This window comes from Oryctolagus cuniculus, chromosome 18 (assembly GCF_051225735.1).
Source record: "Oryctolagus cuniculus isolate XC-2025 breed Fujian yellow rabbit chromosome 18, ASM5122573v1, whole genome shotgun sequence".
Lineage (NCBI taxonomy): Eukaryota > Metazoa > Chordata > Mammalia > Lagomorpha > Leporidae > Oryctolagus > Oryctolagus cuniculus.
Window position 1 is genome coordinate 72804433 of NC_142884.1, and position 16355 is coordinate 72820787.

The following is a 16355-nucleotide window of genomic DNA, read 5'->3' on the forward strand; positions in this document are numbered from 1 at the left end:
CTGCTGTGCAGGGGGTCAGGCAGCTTCCTGCAGTGCCAGCATCCCGTATGGTCACTGGTTCGAGTCTCGGTTGCACCATTTCTGATCCAGCTCCCTGCTGATGTGCCTGGGAAGGCAGTGGGAGATGGTCCAAGTGCTTGGGCCCCTGCCCTTACGTGAGAGACTCAGTCGAAGCTCCTGGCTCCTGGCTTCAGGCTGGCCATTGTGGCCATTTGGGGAAGTGGGCCAGCGGATAGAAGATTTCTCTCTTCCTCTGTCTGTAACTCTGCCTTTCAAATAAATAAATCTTTGTTTTTAAAAGACACAGTAATGCGCAAAACACAAATCCCCTCTGTGGAATTTACATTTGAATGAGAGGTGTGTACTGCATGCAATAAAGCATCAGAGGACAGCTGCTATCAGAGAATTCTGGGGAGAACCCAGCAGGGACAAGAAGAGGAATGATCCTATGTGGGAACCGGAGGAGACTACGGGGAGGCTCCCTGGAGGAGGCGGCCCTTGAGTGAAGTCTTGACGGAGGAATAGGTACTGGGAAGCCAGGGTGAACAAGAAATGGATTTGAAGGCAAGCGTGCACTGTGAGCAAGGGAGATGGCTGGCCGGCAGACGAAACCGAGTGGACTGCAGACTGGACACTGGGGTGTCTGGGGCCTCAGGAGCAGAGGGGAGAGGAGGGCACCCTGGGAAGAGAGGAGACAGTGACACCTGCAGAGGTCTGGGTGTGCAGGGCCTCATGGTGAGGAGGCTCCCTAGGACCGATCCTGAGGGCGAACCGAGCCTCAGGTGCTGACACCTCATCAGGGTGCAGTGCCCAGGAGGAACCAGGAGCAAGAAGAAGGACGTCATTACGCAGCTGGCTGCAGCCTGGTGACAAAGCGGCCTGCTCGGCGCGACAGGCATCTTTGCAGAAGCCCTGGGAACAGCAGGGGAGGCAGACAGGGCACTTCATCCACGGCTTCTGGAATGCTCGGTCAATACGTGCCCCCCGGGTGCTGATTCCGGCGTTTCTGAGTTGTCCGCACTAGGCAGGTGGATCCTGCAGTGTCTGGAGCCTGGACACAGCAGGGAGGCCCGTGGGCAGGTGGCCATACAGGCCCCGGGCAGATGGGGTGCTGCCACACCGTGTCAATCAACAGTTGTGGTTTGTGGTAGCAGTGCAGGCAGAAGCTGGCTCCAAACCCGGGGGACACTTCAACATGCGGCTAGGGCGGCCCCAGCTGGGAAACAAGGCAAAGGCTCCAAGACAGGACAGCGGCTAAACTGAATCGGCTACAAAGCCTTGGAAGCATTTTTCATCCAGGGAGTAACAAAATCAAATTTCCCTTTTAGAAGGACCACTCCCGCTGCAGAAGGCAGAATGGTTTCAGAACTTCACAAAGAGTGGCACATGCACCCACAGGGAGATTTTAACAGCTTCATTTTTAAAAAACACACATTAGATGTATATGTGTGTGCATTCTATAGGTATTCATTTAGACAGAGCAATATCAAGTTTTATATACTGAATGGAGTTACTGGAAACTAGAGAGATGTGGTAAGTCAACGAGAGGAAGGTAGAACATTCTGGATTAGACTAGAGTTCGGATGAACAGCTGGGAGAGAGGACCCAGGCGGGTGCAAGGACACAGCGTAAGAAGAAGAGTGCATCAGAGCAAGGTGGAGACTGTCACGCACCCTGGGGGCCTCGGAGAGAGATCGCAGAGCGCTGTGCTAACGGCGGGAAGGTAAAGCATCCCTGTGAGCTCAGCCTGCGGCCCCGCCCCTGCGGTTCCACGCCCCAGCCCCTGGGCTCAGTGCAGAGAGGACGAGGTTCTGAGCCTCCAACCGGCGCCGCAAAGCCACGTGCGCATGAGCTCCGCACGGCGCCAGAGGGCGGCGCTCCGCAGCGTGTACCGACCGCTCCACACAGTGAGAACCGCAGGGCCCAAGGACAGCCGGCCCGGCAGTGCCAAGAGGGCAGCCGACCGGCTGGTGGGAGGTTCTCGTGGGAAGGAGCCCAGGCCACACTTGGCCCCCGGCCTGATGAGTCAGCACCCCAGCTGCTGCTTGCTACTCACCACAAAACTGCACACGTTTGGAAATTTGGTGACCTGTGGAGTTTCGGTTTTAATCAAGATGATCTGGGCATTTGCTTTCCTGGCAAAGAGCTGTTTCTGGGTGTTTTCCGAAATTGTGCGCAGGGAATACCCTTCACCTCGGGTTTCCACAACTGGCATATTCGGGGCATGGTAGGATGAGCACACACACCAAAATAGACTGCCCCGCAGACCGCGCAGGCGCAGAGCCAACTGGAGGCAGCAGAAGACTTTCTCTCCCTCCCGCCCTCACGCCCCCTCTGTCACGTGCGCAGTGTGGCAGTGGGAAATCATTTCTCTGGGGTTCTCTCAATCTTCAAAAGAGGGGAAGGGGCGGGTCCTTAGCCTAGCATTAAAGACTCTGATTTAAAAAGAGATTTTATCTATTTCAAAGTCAGAGTTACAGAGAGGGAGAAAGAGAGTGAGAGAGAGACACAGAGAGAAAGTCTTCTATTCACTGGCTCACTCCCAAATGGCCATGGTGGCTAAGGCTGGGCCAGGCCCCAGCCAGCAACCTGGAACACCATCTGGGTCTCTCACATAGGAGGCAGGGGCCCAGGCACTTGCCCGCCTTGGCACATCAGCAGGGAGCTGGATTGGAAGCAGAGTAGCTGGGACTCGAACTGGCATTCACATGGGATGCTGGCATCATGGGCGGCAGGTTTAACCCACTGCGCCATGATGCTGCCCCAAGATGCTGATTTAGATAGAAGTGCCTGGGTCCAGACACCTGGCTCTGGCTCCTAACTCCAGCTTCCTGCTAAAACAGAACCAAGGAAGCAGCACTGATGGCTCAAGTGACTGGGTTCCTTCCTCCCACCTGGGAGACCTGGGGCAGCTTGGCTCCTGGAGGCTGCCCGACATTCTTTCTGTGTTTCCACCATAACGGCACCTTCTAGGCCAACAGGAGCCAATCTGCTGCAGCTTTGAATCCCTCCATTTTTTTCATCTCCTATCTATAGTCCCATAAAGGCTCCCCTGATTAGACGAGGCCCACCCCACTCAAGGAAAGGGTGTTATACGCAACAAGAATAACAGGGGTGAGAATCTTGAAGCTGTGTCAGAATTCTGCCAACCATGGCCCCAAATCATGAGGCCGACTTCAGAGACCACAGAGTCTAGATCTCCACCTATGAAAACATCCAGGATAACCAAAGATGTGAGATCATTACTTGCTCTTCCACGTTCAGGAGCAAGAAAGAAAAGACTGGTTGAGAAAGGGGAAATAGCTGTAGCCTTTAAAAAAAAAAATGAAAGGACAATTTTCCCTCCCTTGTACCAGTAGGGAAATGCACTAAGGACTTAGTTTCCTGGACTTAAATTTAGCTGAGTGCCAGCTGTCTGCCAGGCGCTCTCAAAGAGAAATGGAGGGACCAGCATTGGGTGCAGTGGGTACAGCCAATGTTGGCATCCCACATGGGAGCCTGTTTGTGTCCTGGCTGTGCCCTGATCCAGCTCGATGCTAATGGCCTGGGAAAAGGAGTAGAAGATGACCCAAGAGCTTGGGACCCAGGGTGAAGCTCCAGACTTCTGGCTTCAGCCTGGTCCAGCCCTGGCCACTGAGGCCATCTGGGAGGGTGAACCAGCAGATGGACGTTCTCCCCGCCCCCCTTCTCTCTTTCTTTCTCTCTCCCTCTCTGTAACTGTTGTTACTATTTCTTCAACTTTTACCTAATTCTGAAATTATTTTAGGAGGAAACATTTCAAAATAAACAAAAAATAAGAGATTGGAATTCTGGTCCTTTGCCTACCACTGTAGATCCTTGGGAAACTCTCTGAGCCCTCAGATTCCTCTCCTATTAAATGAAGGCATTCAAAGAGATGGGCATAAAAATACCTTACAAATAAGGAACTAACCCGAAATAAAGTATTTAATAGCATTTTGGCATGTGTTATCTCTTAATCCTTAAAACAACAAGGAAACAACACAACCAAGCAAGAAATCTGAAGCCAAGAGGAGCTGTGCCATCATTACACGTCACGTGTCGTGGAGCAGAGGCTGAACCCGGTTCTGTTCGGTTCCATGTGTCACGCTCTTCCCGCTACACCGGATCTGTCACTACGCTGATAACACGAAGAAGGATGCCGGCCACTGGACAAGAAAAGCCAAAGACTTTGCAATCGAACAGGAAATGCGGCCAAGAGCAGATACAATCTCAAACACAAAACCACAAGACTTCTAAAAACACTGTCAACACAGGCTCAGTTCCACCAGGAACCGGCCCTCGAATCTTCTCTTCTTTGTCAATAACTGCTTGCTACCACGCAAACGGCCGACAGACCAGATCATGTGTCTCTCTCTTTGGAAGTGAAAGTGTAAACAGGAGTGGCTGTACAGGTGGCTTCCGAGACACTGTGCGTGCCATGAAGATAGGTCCCTTGTCACCTTGAGATGGCTCATTTGCCATCTGTGCTGGCAAAGCCTGGAGCTCTATGTTCTACAAGTGCAGGACCAGCTTTCCCTACCTTGGCCCAAGGCGTGTGTCCCTGAGCACTGCATTTCCATAGGCGTGAGTGTGAGTATTGCACACCACAGCTAAACCCTCCAACCCCAACCATCCTACAGGCACAGATAACTTCAAAGTTTTTCATCCAGCAAGTTATTAAGTTACACCCCCAAATCACCATCTGGCTGGGCGATTTCCCAAGGGGGTGGGGTCTCCTGGCTCTTCTTGAGTTACATCAGCTTGGATGTCAGTCCCTGATGACAGCCACAGAGACGCTCTCTGCCTCCCGGTTTGCTCCAAGCCCTCCCTTCCCCATATCTCAGCCAGGTTTCCATTGCATTTAAGGGAATGGGGATGAGGTGGATGTGTCATTTATGGGACACCCACTAGGAGCCAGCCCCTCTTCTGGGCATTTTCTGCATCGAGCTCATGTAAGTTTCAAGATCAACCTGTACTAGGTGTTCATGTGCTCTCTGTACAGATGAGAGTCGAGTGACATAATCCAGGTAGTGGTATTCCTCAAAGCCAAGGCAGAGGTTCAAATACAAGGTTGCCTGGCTTCCAACTATGCTTTCCACAGAAATCAAAATCTCTCATCTTCTTGCCTTTGGTCTCTCCAGCTGCTCCTCTCCACAAAATCTCCCCACATTTGTTACAAACTGGCAGTCTTGCAGGTGGAATTCTCCTTGATTCAGGCACAAAAAGGTGCTCCCTGCCACCTGCCATTGCCCAAACAGCCCCCTACTCATCCAGGGGCAAGATGGCAGCTGCCATATACCAGTGCCCAGGACGTCCCTCCAGGCCTCCTCCAGGAACCTTCCACGTTGTCCCTGGGTTCTGGCTCTTGGCCAGCCACTCCACTCTGATGTCCTGGTCAGACTGCCCGATCCTGCATGCTGACTTCTGGTCTTGGCTCCCTGCCCCGCTCAGGAATACTTGCCATCCATCCCTGTCCAATGCCACTGCCTCTGTGTTTCCTGGAAGGAGCTGGGATGATGGAGCAAGACAGACCTCACTAGAAACCACAGAATCCCAGAGTTTCTGGGTGGGGGGCTGCTTTAAGGATACCCCAGGGAACAGGACACCAGGTCACACACACTCTCGGTCCTCACAGGCACACTGACTGGGGCCACTGTGCACCCACGCAGAGAAGGAATCAGGGCTGGAGGAGGAGGGAGTGCCACACAGCAGACACAGAGCTTGGTGGTGGTGATGGGGGGAGAATGCTTTGCATGGTGCCCACCAGGGGCCCTGCTTGCAGGAACTTCTCTGGGAGGCTGTAGGGCTGTGCCACATCCCACCCAGCTGTCTGTGGGTCCTGCTCCAGCTGTGCCTGGACCTGCATGTGCTTACAGGAAAACACCTGTGCTGGGCTCCAGCCAGCATGCCCCAGCCCTGACTGCATGGGTGCTAAAATGACCACTATGGATTAAGCAGCAACACAGTGCCAACTGCTCTAAAGGTAAGTGTGTGTGTGTGTGTGTGTGTGTGTGTTTGTATCTCTGTGTGTATCTATCTAAGCTCATCGTTTTAAATAACTTTAATACATACATCATCTCATGCGTATATGTAAAGCTCACTGAATCACTGAAGACTGGCAATGTGCCAACAACTCTTCTAAACATTGTATAGAGAGATACGGTCTCATGTACATATGCATATGACCTCATTTAAATATATATCTATACATCAGTCGGGTGTGGGCTTTGAGGCACAGCAGGTTAAGCTGCCACTTGGGATGCCCACATTCCATATGAGTGCTAATTCCAGTCCCGGCTACTCCAGCTTTCTGTTAATGCACTTGGCAGGCAGTGGAAGATGGCCCAAGTACTTGGGTTCCTGCCACCCACATGAGAGACCTGCACGGAGTTCCTGGCTCCTGGCTTTGGCCTGGCTATTGCAAGCATATGGGAAGTGAACTAGCAAGTAGAAGATTTGTGTGTGTGTGTCTCTCTGCTTCTCTATCACAGTTTTTCAAATAAATAAAACTTTAAAATATATATATATCTTCCATATGTTTGTATAAATCTCATATACACAAAACCTTACATATATATTTATGGATATCTATAAACCACTAAATACACACTATGTTCCAACAACTATTCCAAGAATATATAATAATGACATACAATCTAATTTATATGACTATACATATTGAATCATAATTTATATAAGATCTATATACATATGTATGAAAATCACATTTAATCAATAAACACTGACTATATGTTAGCAACTTATCTAAATACCATATATACATCAATTTATATATATCACATATAGAAACATAATTTAATCATTAGAAATGACTACACACCAACACCTATTTTATTATATGATCTAATTTAATATGTCAAAGTCATTTATTTAATACATCTCACACATATACAGCTAAGTATAGGTATGTATCTGTGTGTGAATCTTTAATTACTCAAGAAGTCCCTAGAAGGAGGCATGGTACTTAACCTCAAAGGTTGCATAGCCTGTGTCACAGATCTCGGTTGGGCTCCCGGTGCCCCCACCCAGGCCAGCTCCCCTACCGTTCAGGGAGGCGCAATTCCAACTTTCCCTCTGCCCAGGCCCCAAGCCGCAGGCTCGCCCTGGCCTCCGACTCCATAACCAAGCCGCCTGAAAATCCTGGTCTGTCTTCAAAGCGGTGCCAGGATTTTACTCCTTCTCACCACCTCAACCCTAATTCACACCTCTGTCCGGGGCAGAGGGACAGCCCCAGGTCTCCTCTTGGCATCCTTGCTTCTGCCCACGCTGCACTTTTGCCTGCTGTCAAGAAGTGGACCTGTGAGAGCACAGGGAAGCCCAGGCTGCTCCACTCTCACGCTGAGGGACTCCCATCTCGCTGGGAGTGGAAATGCAAGTCCTCACCCCTCGGGCCCGCAGCTTGAACCTCTCATATGGAGAATCGCCCACACGCTGAAACCACCACTCTTGCAAGGGCCTGAATAATTTCGAGATGTGATTCGTGTATCTCATCTTTAGTAAGAAGGGTTTGTAAGGTTTTGTTTTGGGGACAACCGTGCTACCCACCACGACTCCCACACACACCCAGAAAGTCAAGCAAGAGGCCTCACTTTTACTTTTAAATGCACTCCCAGAAACCTGGGGTACGCTGTGGCCTGGGGTCTGACTCATGCCTGAGGAACTTAAGGGACCAGAGCCTGGGGCTGATGAGTCAGAATTCACCTGCACCTCCTGCCTGTGCTGGGCAGAGGATGTGAGAGTGTTTCTCATGACCCATTTGTGGGCCAGGCAGGCAAAGGGCTAGCTGAGGGAATTCTCCTGCCCCCAGCGGCCAGCAGACCTCAGCTGGCACAGCAGGCGGTGGACCACCAGACTCCTAGGGCCTGGAGAGGAAATGAGAGTTCAGTGACGTGGAAGTCATTTCCAGGGGTGAGGAGCTTACCAAGAAGCCCAAAGGTGAGAGTCAGGTGTGAACATCTACCTCTCTGAAGCCCACAGAAAGAACCCCCTCCAACAAAGGTACCCATCATGTAAGATCTTCCCCCTCTTCTGATAGTGAGGATGAGGGAAGCCTCAATCTTTTTTTTTTTTTAAAGATTTATTTATTTATTTGAAAGGCAGAGTTAGAGAGAGAGAGAGAGAGCGAGTGAGCAAGTGCTCCCCCATCTGCTGGTTCACTCCCCAAATGGCCACAACGGCCAGAACTGTGCCAGTCTGAAGCCAGGAACCAGGAGCTTCTTCCAGGTCTCCCACGTGGATGCAGGAGCCCAAGCACTTGGGACATCCTCTGCTGCTTTCCCAGGTGCATTAGCAGGGAGCTGGACTGGAAGTGGAGCAGCCAGGACTCAAACCAGTGCCCACGTGGGATGCCACACTACAGACAGTAGCTTTCTCTGCTGCGCCACCGCACCGGCCCCGATGCCTCAATCTTGAGTGAAGCTGGGAGCAATGTTTCCTCCACAGGAACACAGTCATTGCTGATTGCTGAAGGGGGACCGTGTCTGTGACTGCGAGGAACTATGGCCTGGGAGCCATGGGTCCAGATCCAGGGCTACGGAAGGCCTCTCCACGCAGCAGACTTGAGAGGCCCAAAGGCTACACCCCATTACTGCCTGTTCCTTGTGTTCCTTTCTCCTATTCACCATGACACCATGTCAAAGCCAATCTAAGAGACAGTCAGAATAAGAAGTCTTGGGGCAGGCATTAGGCACAATAGTTGATGCCAACTGGGATTACTGGAGAGCCTGGGTTCAGGTCCTGGCTCTGCTTCCAATTCCAGCTTCCTGCTGGTGTGCAGCCTGGGAGGCAGTGGTTATGGCTCAAGTACTTGGGTCCCTGCCACCCCTATGGGAGACAAGGACTGAGTTCTTGGCTCGCGGCTTCATCTTGGTTGTTGTAGGTATTTGGAGAATGAACCAGTGGATGGAAGATTCTCTGTCTGTCAAATAAATAAAATGTCATCAATTAAGACCGTTTAAAGGAAGCAGAGACGTTGGTTTAAGAAAAAAAACACACCAAAAGCAAAACACGAAGTCTTATACACGCAGATGTTGCATTCAGAAACATTTGAAGGGCCTGGTCCAATCCGCTGGAAGGAACCTGAGAAGCTAGGAGAGAAGGACATTGCAGGTGGGACCTTGGCCACTTATCGAGGAGGAGTCGGGGCCATGAAGAGAGGGCAAGGAGGCACGAAAAGCAGCCAGGTAGCCACTGCTGTCACCACCAGAAACCCCAGGTGTCTCTGCCTCAGGGGGCCCCAGGCATCTCTCTGCTCAGAAAGCACGGAAGCTGACCATGAACTTTATGTACAGGCTGCAGAAACACAAGCAAATGGAGACGAAGTTTTGACCTTTTTATTCAAAGCAGCTTCTCACAATGTATAAATACTGCATATTAGCACACATGAAAAATACAACTTCTAAGGCACCCAGAAATGTGTTCATACACGTTACAGGACCATTCACAAAGAGAGTGTACGATTTGTTCTAGACAGTCAGCGTTTGATAAACCAGAAGATTATTACCCTCAGTACTGCACCCAGTCTCGGTAAATATTTACAGCATGGTGAGAAAGGGTCGGCTGTACCTGCTTTATAATTCTATGAAGTACCCATACTTACAAATATTCAGAACTAGTGAAAGACTCTCCCATGATAATCCAGCAAAACAAAACAAGTAGCCTAATCTGCAAAGGTCTCCGTGGGTTTTGGTGTGGGTGCTACATCCATGATCAAGTCCAAGCACTCCTAGGGTGGGCTGGGTAAGTTTTTGGTAGCCTGCTTCATTATCAGAAGTTTGGCAATAAGCCTTACCAATAGAATAGCACTCCTTCAGCATCAATCTTTTTTAACTGGTTAATGGATTAATGCTTTCCTCATCATGAGGACGGAGCATCACCCTGTATGAGAATGGAAGAGAATTCTTCTCACGCCAAACAGGAATCGGAATGTTGTGACAATGAAGAACAAGAGGAGGGAGAAATCTGGCAAGTGCAGGATCCCAGTACTCAGTGTAGACACATCTGCAAAACTCACACTGGAGGCTCATCGTCTACACTGCTCAGATACCCTGCAGGGAGGCCAGCCTCCACTTTTGATGATACGAATCAAGGCTCAAGACTACACAGCAGAAACACCCACCTGAGATCCTGAGTTCCAATCTTGGAAACTCATCTTTCAGAGCCTTCTCAATGTGACAACCAGTCCCTCTGTCTGGTCAGCCAGGGGGAGGAGCATGAGATGGTGGCAGTGAGCATCGTCTCTGTGCCCTCAAGCCTGCACACCCCTGTCTAGATGTGCCCACACTCCATGGAACTCATGCTTTGTTGGAATAATGAAATTCTTTGGTCCTTGGTTTTAGGAAAGGCAATATTTTCACAATCCTGTCAATGTAGACATTGGCAAATGACTTCAAGCCGAGACTAATGGCACAGGGACAAATTAAATACTACATGGAAAACTCGACACCCTCCAAACTTCCCAGAGTCAACTAAATGAGCTCCAGCATCAGGCCAGATGTTGGGCCAATGAGGTGCGGTCAAACAATAGCCCCAGAGCTGAAGCTTAAAACTATACATTGGTTTTCCTGACTTCCACACACACTGCAAAATGTGGAGCAAATCTCCAATCATGTCTGTTCATCCGGCATTAAGAACACTTACTAGACATGAACCACACTCTACTCCTAGACTCAAGAGCCCATATAAAGTATTGGGCAGGAGAATCAAGTAGCTGGTGACTCCTGAAGACTAGTCAACCCAAATGAACTGCAATTTCTTTGAAAATTAAGTCCAAATTCTAGTTGGTTCTATTAGATCCCAGACACCACACCACCCATGAGTTCTGTTCCACCAAAACAGTCCTGGACACACCAACTCGGTTTGCTGTGTATGTTCCGCATCTGGCTTGCCTACTGTCCTGCTAAACTCCAGTTTAGTATGGCTTGGCACACACAGTTCATTGATAAGACAATGAGGACGCGTGGGGATGCTTGATTATGTAACTAAAACTGACTCTCCGATTGTCCACACAGTAAGACTCAAATGTAAACTTTGTTAACATTTCTCAAGGAGTGCTGACCTCAGCCAGACTGGACATTTCCAAGTTATCCATCAGGACCCTGGGGCTCAACCACCAAGTCACAAGCGGGAAATGCCATTTGTTCAGAACAAACGATGGACCAGCAGTCCTCCCTATGACCATGTGTAAACCATGTGAATAGTACAAAAAGTGGCTCCAGAAGTACCTGTCCTTGGTCCAGTCTGACGGCTAGCCAAAGACAGTCGCCAAGGTGTCTATGTGGTCCCTGCCGCCATCAACTCAACCAAACTCTCCAGGGTAGCCATGGATTGCAGACTGCACTGAGTCCAACAACACGGCTTACACTGCACTGAAGAAACAACCCGTATTACCCTTTAATAGTTTATTTTTGCAACTCGCTTAAGGCTCTGTTCACAAACTCCATCAACTGCCACACAGTGAGAATTTATGGGGAGATCTGAAACTACATTTGTAGTTGTAAGGGATGGGAAATTTACTGATCCTAATGGTAAGGCTTATTCACAAACTCAACACATTTCCAAATTATATACGTCGAACTCAACAACTTCAAGGAAAAGAAAATTAACCTGCTCTCTCAGAATTTAAGAGCACTAGATTCTAATAACAATAATAATAATAAAAACATTGGCACCAAACCAGTATGCTATTTCTTGAAAGAACGGGTGATATTAATGGAAAAGATTGCCTAAAACGCATATCCTAACTTACCACAGAAATATAAAAGTTTATATTCTGAAAATATATATACTGTATTAAAGTCTGTAAGCATTTCAACCAAAATTTGCAGAAAGAACTAAGCAACACTTATCTACAACAAAAATATACATGCAAGACAACCCCAATGGTTTCCCTTAAATATCTACAAAGGCAAAGTGTAGATTTTTAAAGATTATACAAAACCATTTACAGAGAATAAAATAAAATACTTAAGAAATCTCATTTAGAGTCTTAAATACTGTGTATATTAGTGAGAATGTGTAGACTAATATATACAACAGACCTAAGTATCTGAATACAGAAACACAGAAGAGAAGCAATTCTGCATTTTAAATATTCACTTAGGGAGATTTGCAGATGTTTCTATTTGTTTCTCTTTGTTAAAAAAAAAATCTCCACAGAAACTAGATTGGAAAATTGCATGAATGTGACCAAACTCCAAATTATTAAAAAAAAGTACAAACTTTTTAAAAAGTTCTTTTCAAAGGTTGTAAAGTTTTTTAAACCAACAATTAATAATGGAAAATGCAATTCAACATTTAATCAAGGCTATTTTTAACACAGATACTCCAAGATATAGTTGCATTGTTCAAAGACTATTATGATTATTATTTTTCCGTCCTCAAGCTAAGCTTCATATGGGAAAAACTTATTTTCATGCTTCAGAGAGAACATGTCCTAGTTTTACTCTGTGCCAAACAAGAACAATATTTTAAATCAATTCTCTTCCTACCTTCTCGTCATTATCCAATTTCATTTTTAGTAAGTGATATTGAGGGTTTTTGTGCACAAACATTTTTTCTAAACTGGAAGGGACACATGAGTACATCCACTCCACGCTGTGGCTTCTAGATGGTGAGGAAGTATGACCACTTTAAAGAGAGTCGTGCAAAAACTCCTCCTGGAACAAGGCTGTTAGCTCAGATGGTCCCACTGCAAAACACCAGGAGTCAGCCGTCACCAGCGGCTGGGACGGAGAGGGACAGTCTAACGCACAGCTAATAGGAGGACGAGGTGCAGACCAGGGAGGTAACACCCCACCCCACCCCGGCTTCCACCCCTGGCTGCCGTCCAGAATTCCAAACCCAAAGGCAAGTCTGGGATGGGGTTGCCAAGACCAGCTACGACTCCTCGGTGACCTGACCAGGCTTCAGGAAGGAGCAGATCCAGGGTGAAGGGGAGGGGTGGGGGGCAAGGAAGGCTAAAGAGACGGAGAAAAAGGGTCCCGTGAGTGTAGCGAGAGCACGGGACAGAGAAGAGAAAGTCTGAGGAGCCCTGTCTCGAGAAGGCTGTTAGCATAAACCCTGATCTAATCCCAAATCAATTTACTCTAAATTACCTGGATTTTACTGACACACTGTCAAAACAACTATCCTGAAAATGAGAAACTCAGAGGTTCAGCGCACCCTGTAGCAAACAGATTCCACCAAGTTTTGCCCAACTGGTAGAGTTCCCTCATTGAATCGCTGTCTTGCAAAACAGCCCTTCGTACCCAGAACCTACAAACGAATTCCTCCCTAGCACTGTTCTCACGCTGCCACTCCAGTCGTCAGAGAGCCTTACAGAGTGCAGATATGGACCTGCCGACGCACGCAGAGCTCCGACATTCCCGTTCTTTCTGCAGGGAACAAAGGCGGATACTGATCAAAAGGAATTTCTAAACATCTCCTTCCATTTCCACCGTCCACCAGGAACAAGTGGCTGCTCCGTGCCGGCTGCCCATGGCCAGGATGCAGAGGCTGGAGGAGGACGGATGACGAGTTCCCTGTGGGCTTCCTGAAGGGGAGAGGTGCTCTGTAGGGGGAACCATCTGAAGGATCAGGAAACACGAGATTTGCCGTTTGGGGGACCTCATCCCTACCTCTACCCAAACTGTTCTTTGAAACTCAACGCTCAGGGCCACAGGTCCCTGACTCCTGTCCTTCCCAGTACACCTGCTCACCTGCAGAGAGAACAGAGGATGAGAGACAGACAGACACGGGGGCGGGAGGGGCGACTCGCAGGGAAAGAGGAGGAGGGGTGAACAAAGGGAGTGCTCAGGGTGCCCTGGGAATGATAGAATCCCAGCACCCTGAGTATCCGACTTTCTCTGGGTGCCTGACCCCTAACGGATCAAAGCCCCCATGCAGAGTGATCCTTCCACTTCCCTGCTCTAACCTTGACGTTTACATCTTTGTCTTCAGAAAAAGCCAAAACCAACCCATGCTCCCTGCGGCTGACCTGCTGGCTTCAGTCTGAAGGTCTGCACACACAGGCGGGGCTCCTGCAGCCCAGGGGCACTGGGGCTGGGGGACCCCCTCCCTGGTACTGCGCCCTCACGAGGATACACAGCCAGAGAAAAGGACGGGCCCTCTGGCTTCTGGGGCAAAAACACCAGACCTGCTACAGACAGCTCTGTGGAGCGGGAATGCATCTCCACCTCCCTGAAGGCCCAACCCGGGAACCACTGCCCACGTGGAAGAAACAGTCTCTGAAATCCAGACATTGGCCCCCAAAGAAAAAAGTCTCACTCCAGACACAGTGCCTACCCTACCTGGTGGGACCAGTTCCCCGCCCCTTCCTGAAACAGTTAGGGACCATCTGGGCTTGGGCAGCCCTTTATCTCCCTAAGGACAGCAGAGAGAAAACACTTGCACAGCTTCTCCTAAGCACCAGCCTAAAGAACTGGTATTTACGGCATTACAGCTGAGAACCGTTTTACATGCCCAGGATCTGAGGCACAGCTATGCCTTTATCCACAGAAATCCTTCTGTTTTCATCTCTCTGAATTCCATGTCTGTATGGTTCATTGCTAGAATGCACCAAGCAGCATGTACCTTGTATGGGATTTGGTCCAGGGCGCTATGGAAATACGATCTGCGTGAACAACAATCATAATATAGAAACAAAAATAAATAAATAAGTCTGATTAAAGGAAAAAAACCCATTTTCCTAGTAGTTCATGTTTTTGCAAAACTAGCTTTACATATAATACACATAAATTATCAGAATTTCCACATACATTGTTTTAAAAATATATATTTAACAAAACATTTCTAAATGTACAATATCTGGGTTTGTAAATCACTCAATTGGGTTTCAAGACCAAGCCCTAAGAGTCACACAGATTTGCGTCGGAGAGGAGACTGAAGCCAGGTCTAAACCATCATTGTGCTCATCAGTCTGGAAATCCCCCACCTTCCTCCCCTGGTAGCCCAACCGCACTGAACCGGAGAGCGTCCTGCCGGCCACATCTCCCAGTCAGAGGCACTGTGTAGACACAGCCTGAGTCAGAAGGAGAGGAAGCGGCCTGCCCCTGCCCGGACCACGGGGGTGCATTTCAGCAAGTGGGGAGAGGACGGCGGGACCCGGCCCTGGGGAGCTCTCTGGCCAGCGGGGCGGGGACACGGGGGAGGCCAAGTACGCTGCATTTCCCACTGCTACACAAAATCAAACCGATGCGGAACAACCAAAGGACATGAGGACACGGACACAAGCCTACGTATAGAGAGACACCTTGACAAGCTCCTTGGCTGAGGCAGACGCTGGGCTCTGAGTTCAGCGACGCAGGGCAGAGCTGGGGCAGGTGAGCCAGGCTCTTCAGACTTCATAGATTTTGTCCTGCAGGTAGCTGAACAGCGAGTCCAGGCCTTTGGACGAGCTCCACAGCTGCTTGAGCATGACGCATTCCTTCTCGTTCACATCCTCAAGCACCGGCTTCAGGAAGCTCCGCACCAGGCATTTGGATTCCTCCAGCACCTGCAGGGGACGCACAGACTGGGTCAGCCAGGTCGCAGCGACTCTGCCCAGCTCCACTACTGGCCCGCCCAACTCAGTCTACTGGTCAGCCCAACTGGGCCTACTGGTCAGCCCAACCGGGCCTACTGGTCTACCCAACTGGGCCTACTGGTCAGCCCAACTCGGCCTACTGGTCCACCCAACTCAGTCTACTGGTCAGGCCAACTCAGCCTACTGGTCAGCCCAACCGGGCCTACTGGTCTACCCAACTGGGCCTACTGGTCCACCCAACTCAGTCTACTGGTCAGCCCAACTGGGCCTACTGGTCAGCCCAACTCAGTCTACTGGTCAGGCCAACTCGGCCTACTGGTCAGCCCAACTCAGTCTACTGGTCTACCCAACTGGGCCTACTGGTCAGCCCAACTCAGTCTATTGGTGTACCCAACTGGGCCTACTGGTCAGCCCAACTGGGCCAACTGGTCAGCCCAACTGGGCCTACTGGTCAGTCCAACTGGGCCTACTGGTCAACCTCTCTGTATTCAAAGTCAGGAGGCTGCATCTGTTAGCCCGGGCCTTCCTGGTCCCATGTTTCTGGCCCTGCTATGAATTCCAAGGATAGCAAGGTGTTGAGCCCTCAGTTCCTTGGCTGGCTAGATGGGGTTCATGTTATCCCAGACCACCAGAGCCTTGTCTTTGACCCAAGGGTGATATAAACACAGTCCCATTTTCAATAGGTGTCTTGAAAAAAACCCTGAAGAACACTATTTTAGCCTCTCCATACCTCATTCTCTGATCTGTCAGGAAGAATGACATGTAAGTTAAGGATCAGTGGGTACACGGGAGAAGAATGGAATAAACCAAT

General features: G+C 49.4%; 1 protein-coding gene across 3 annotated transcripts in view; it reads right to left on the reverse strand.

Moving 5' to 3' along the window:
• Positions 1-9331: 9331 nt before the first annotated feature.
• Positions 9332-16355, reverse strand: part of CDYL2 (chromodomain Y like 2) — a 426814-nt gene continuing 419790 nt past the window's right edge. For all 3 annotated transcript variants that reach the window (XM_089318824.1, XM_089318825.1, XM_051847320.3), the window contains one exon: positions 9332-15514. In XM_089318824.1, the coding sequence (XP_089174950.1) occupies positions 15356-15514 (159 nt within the window). In that variant the 3' untranslated portion in view covers positions 9332-15355. The remainder of the gene's footprint in view (positions 15515-16355) is intronic.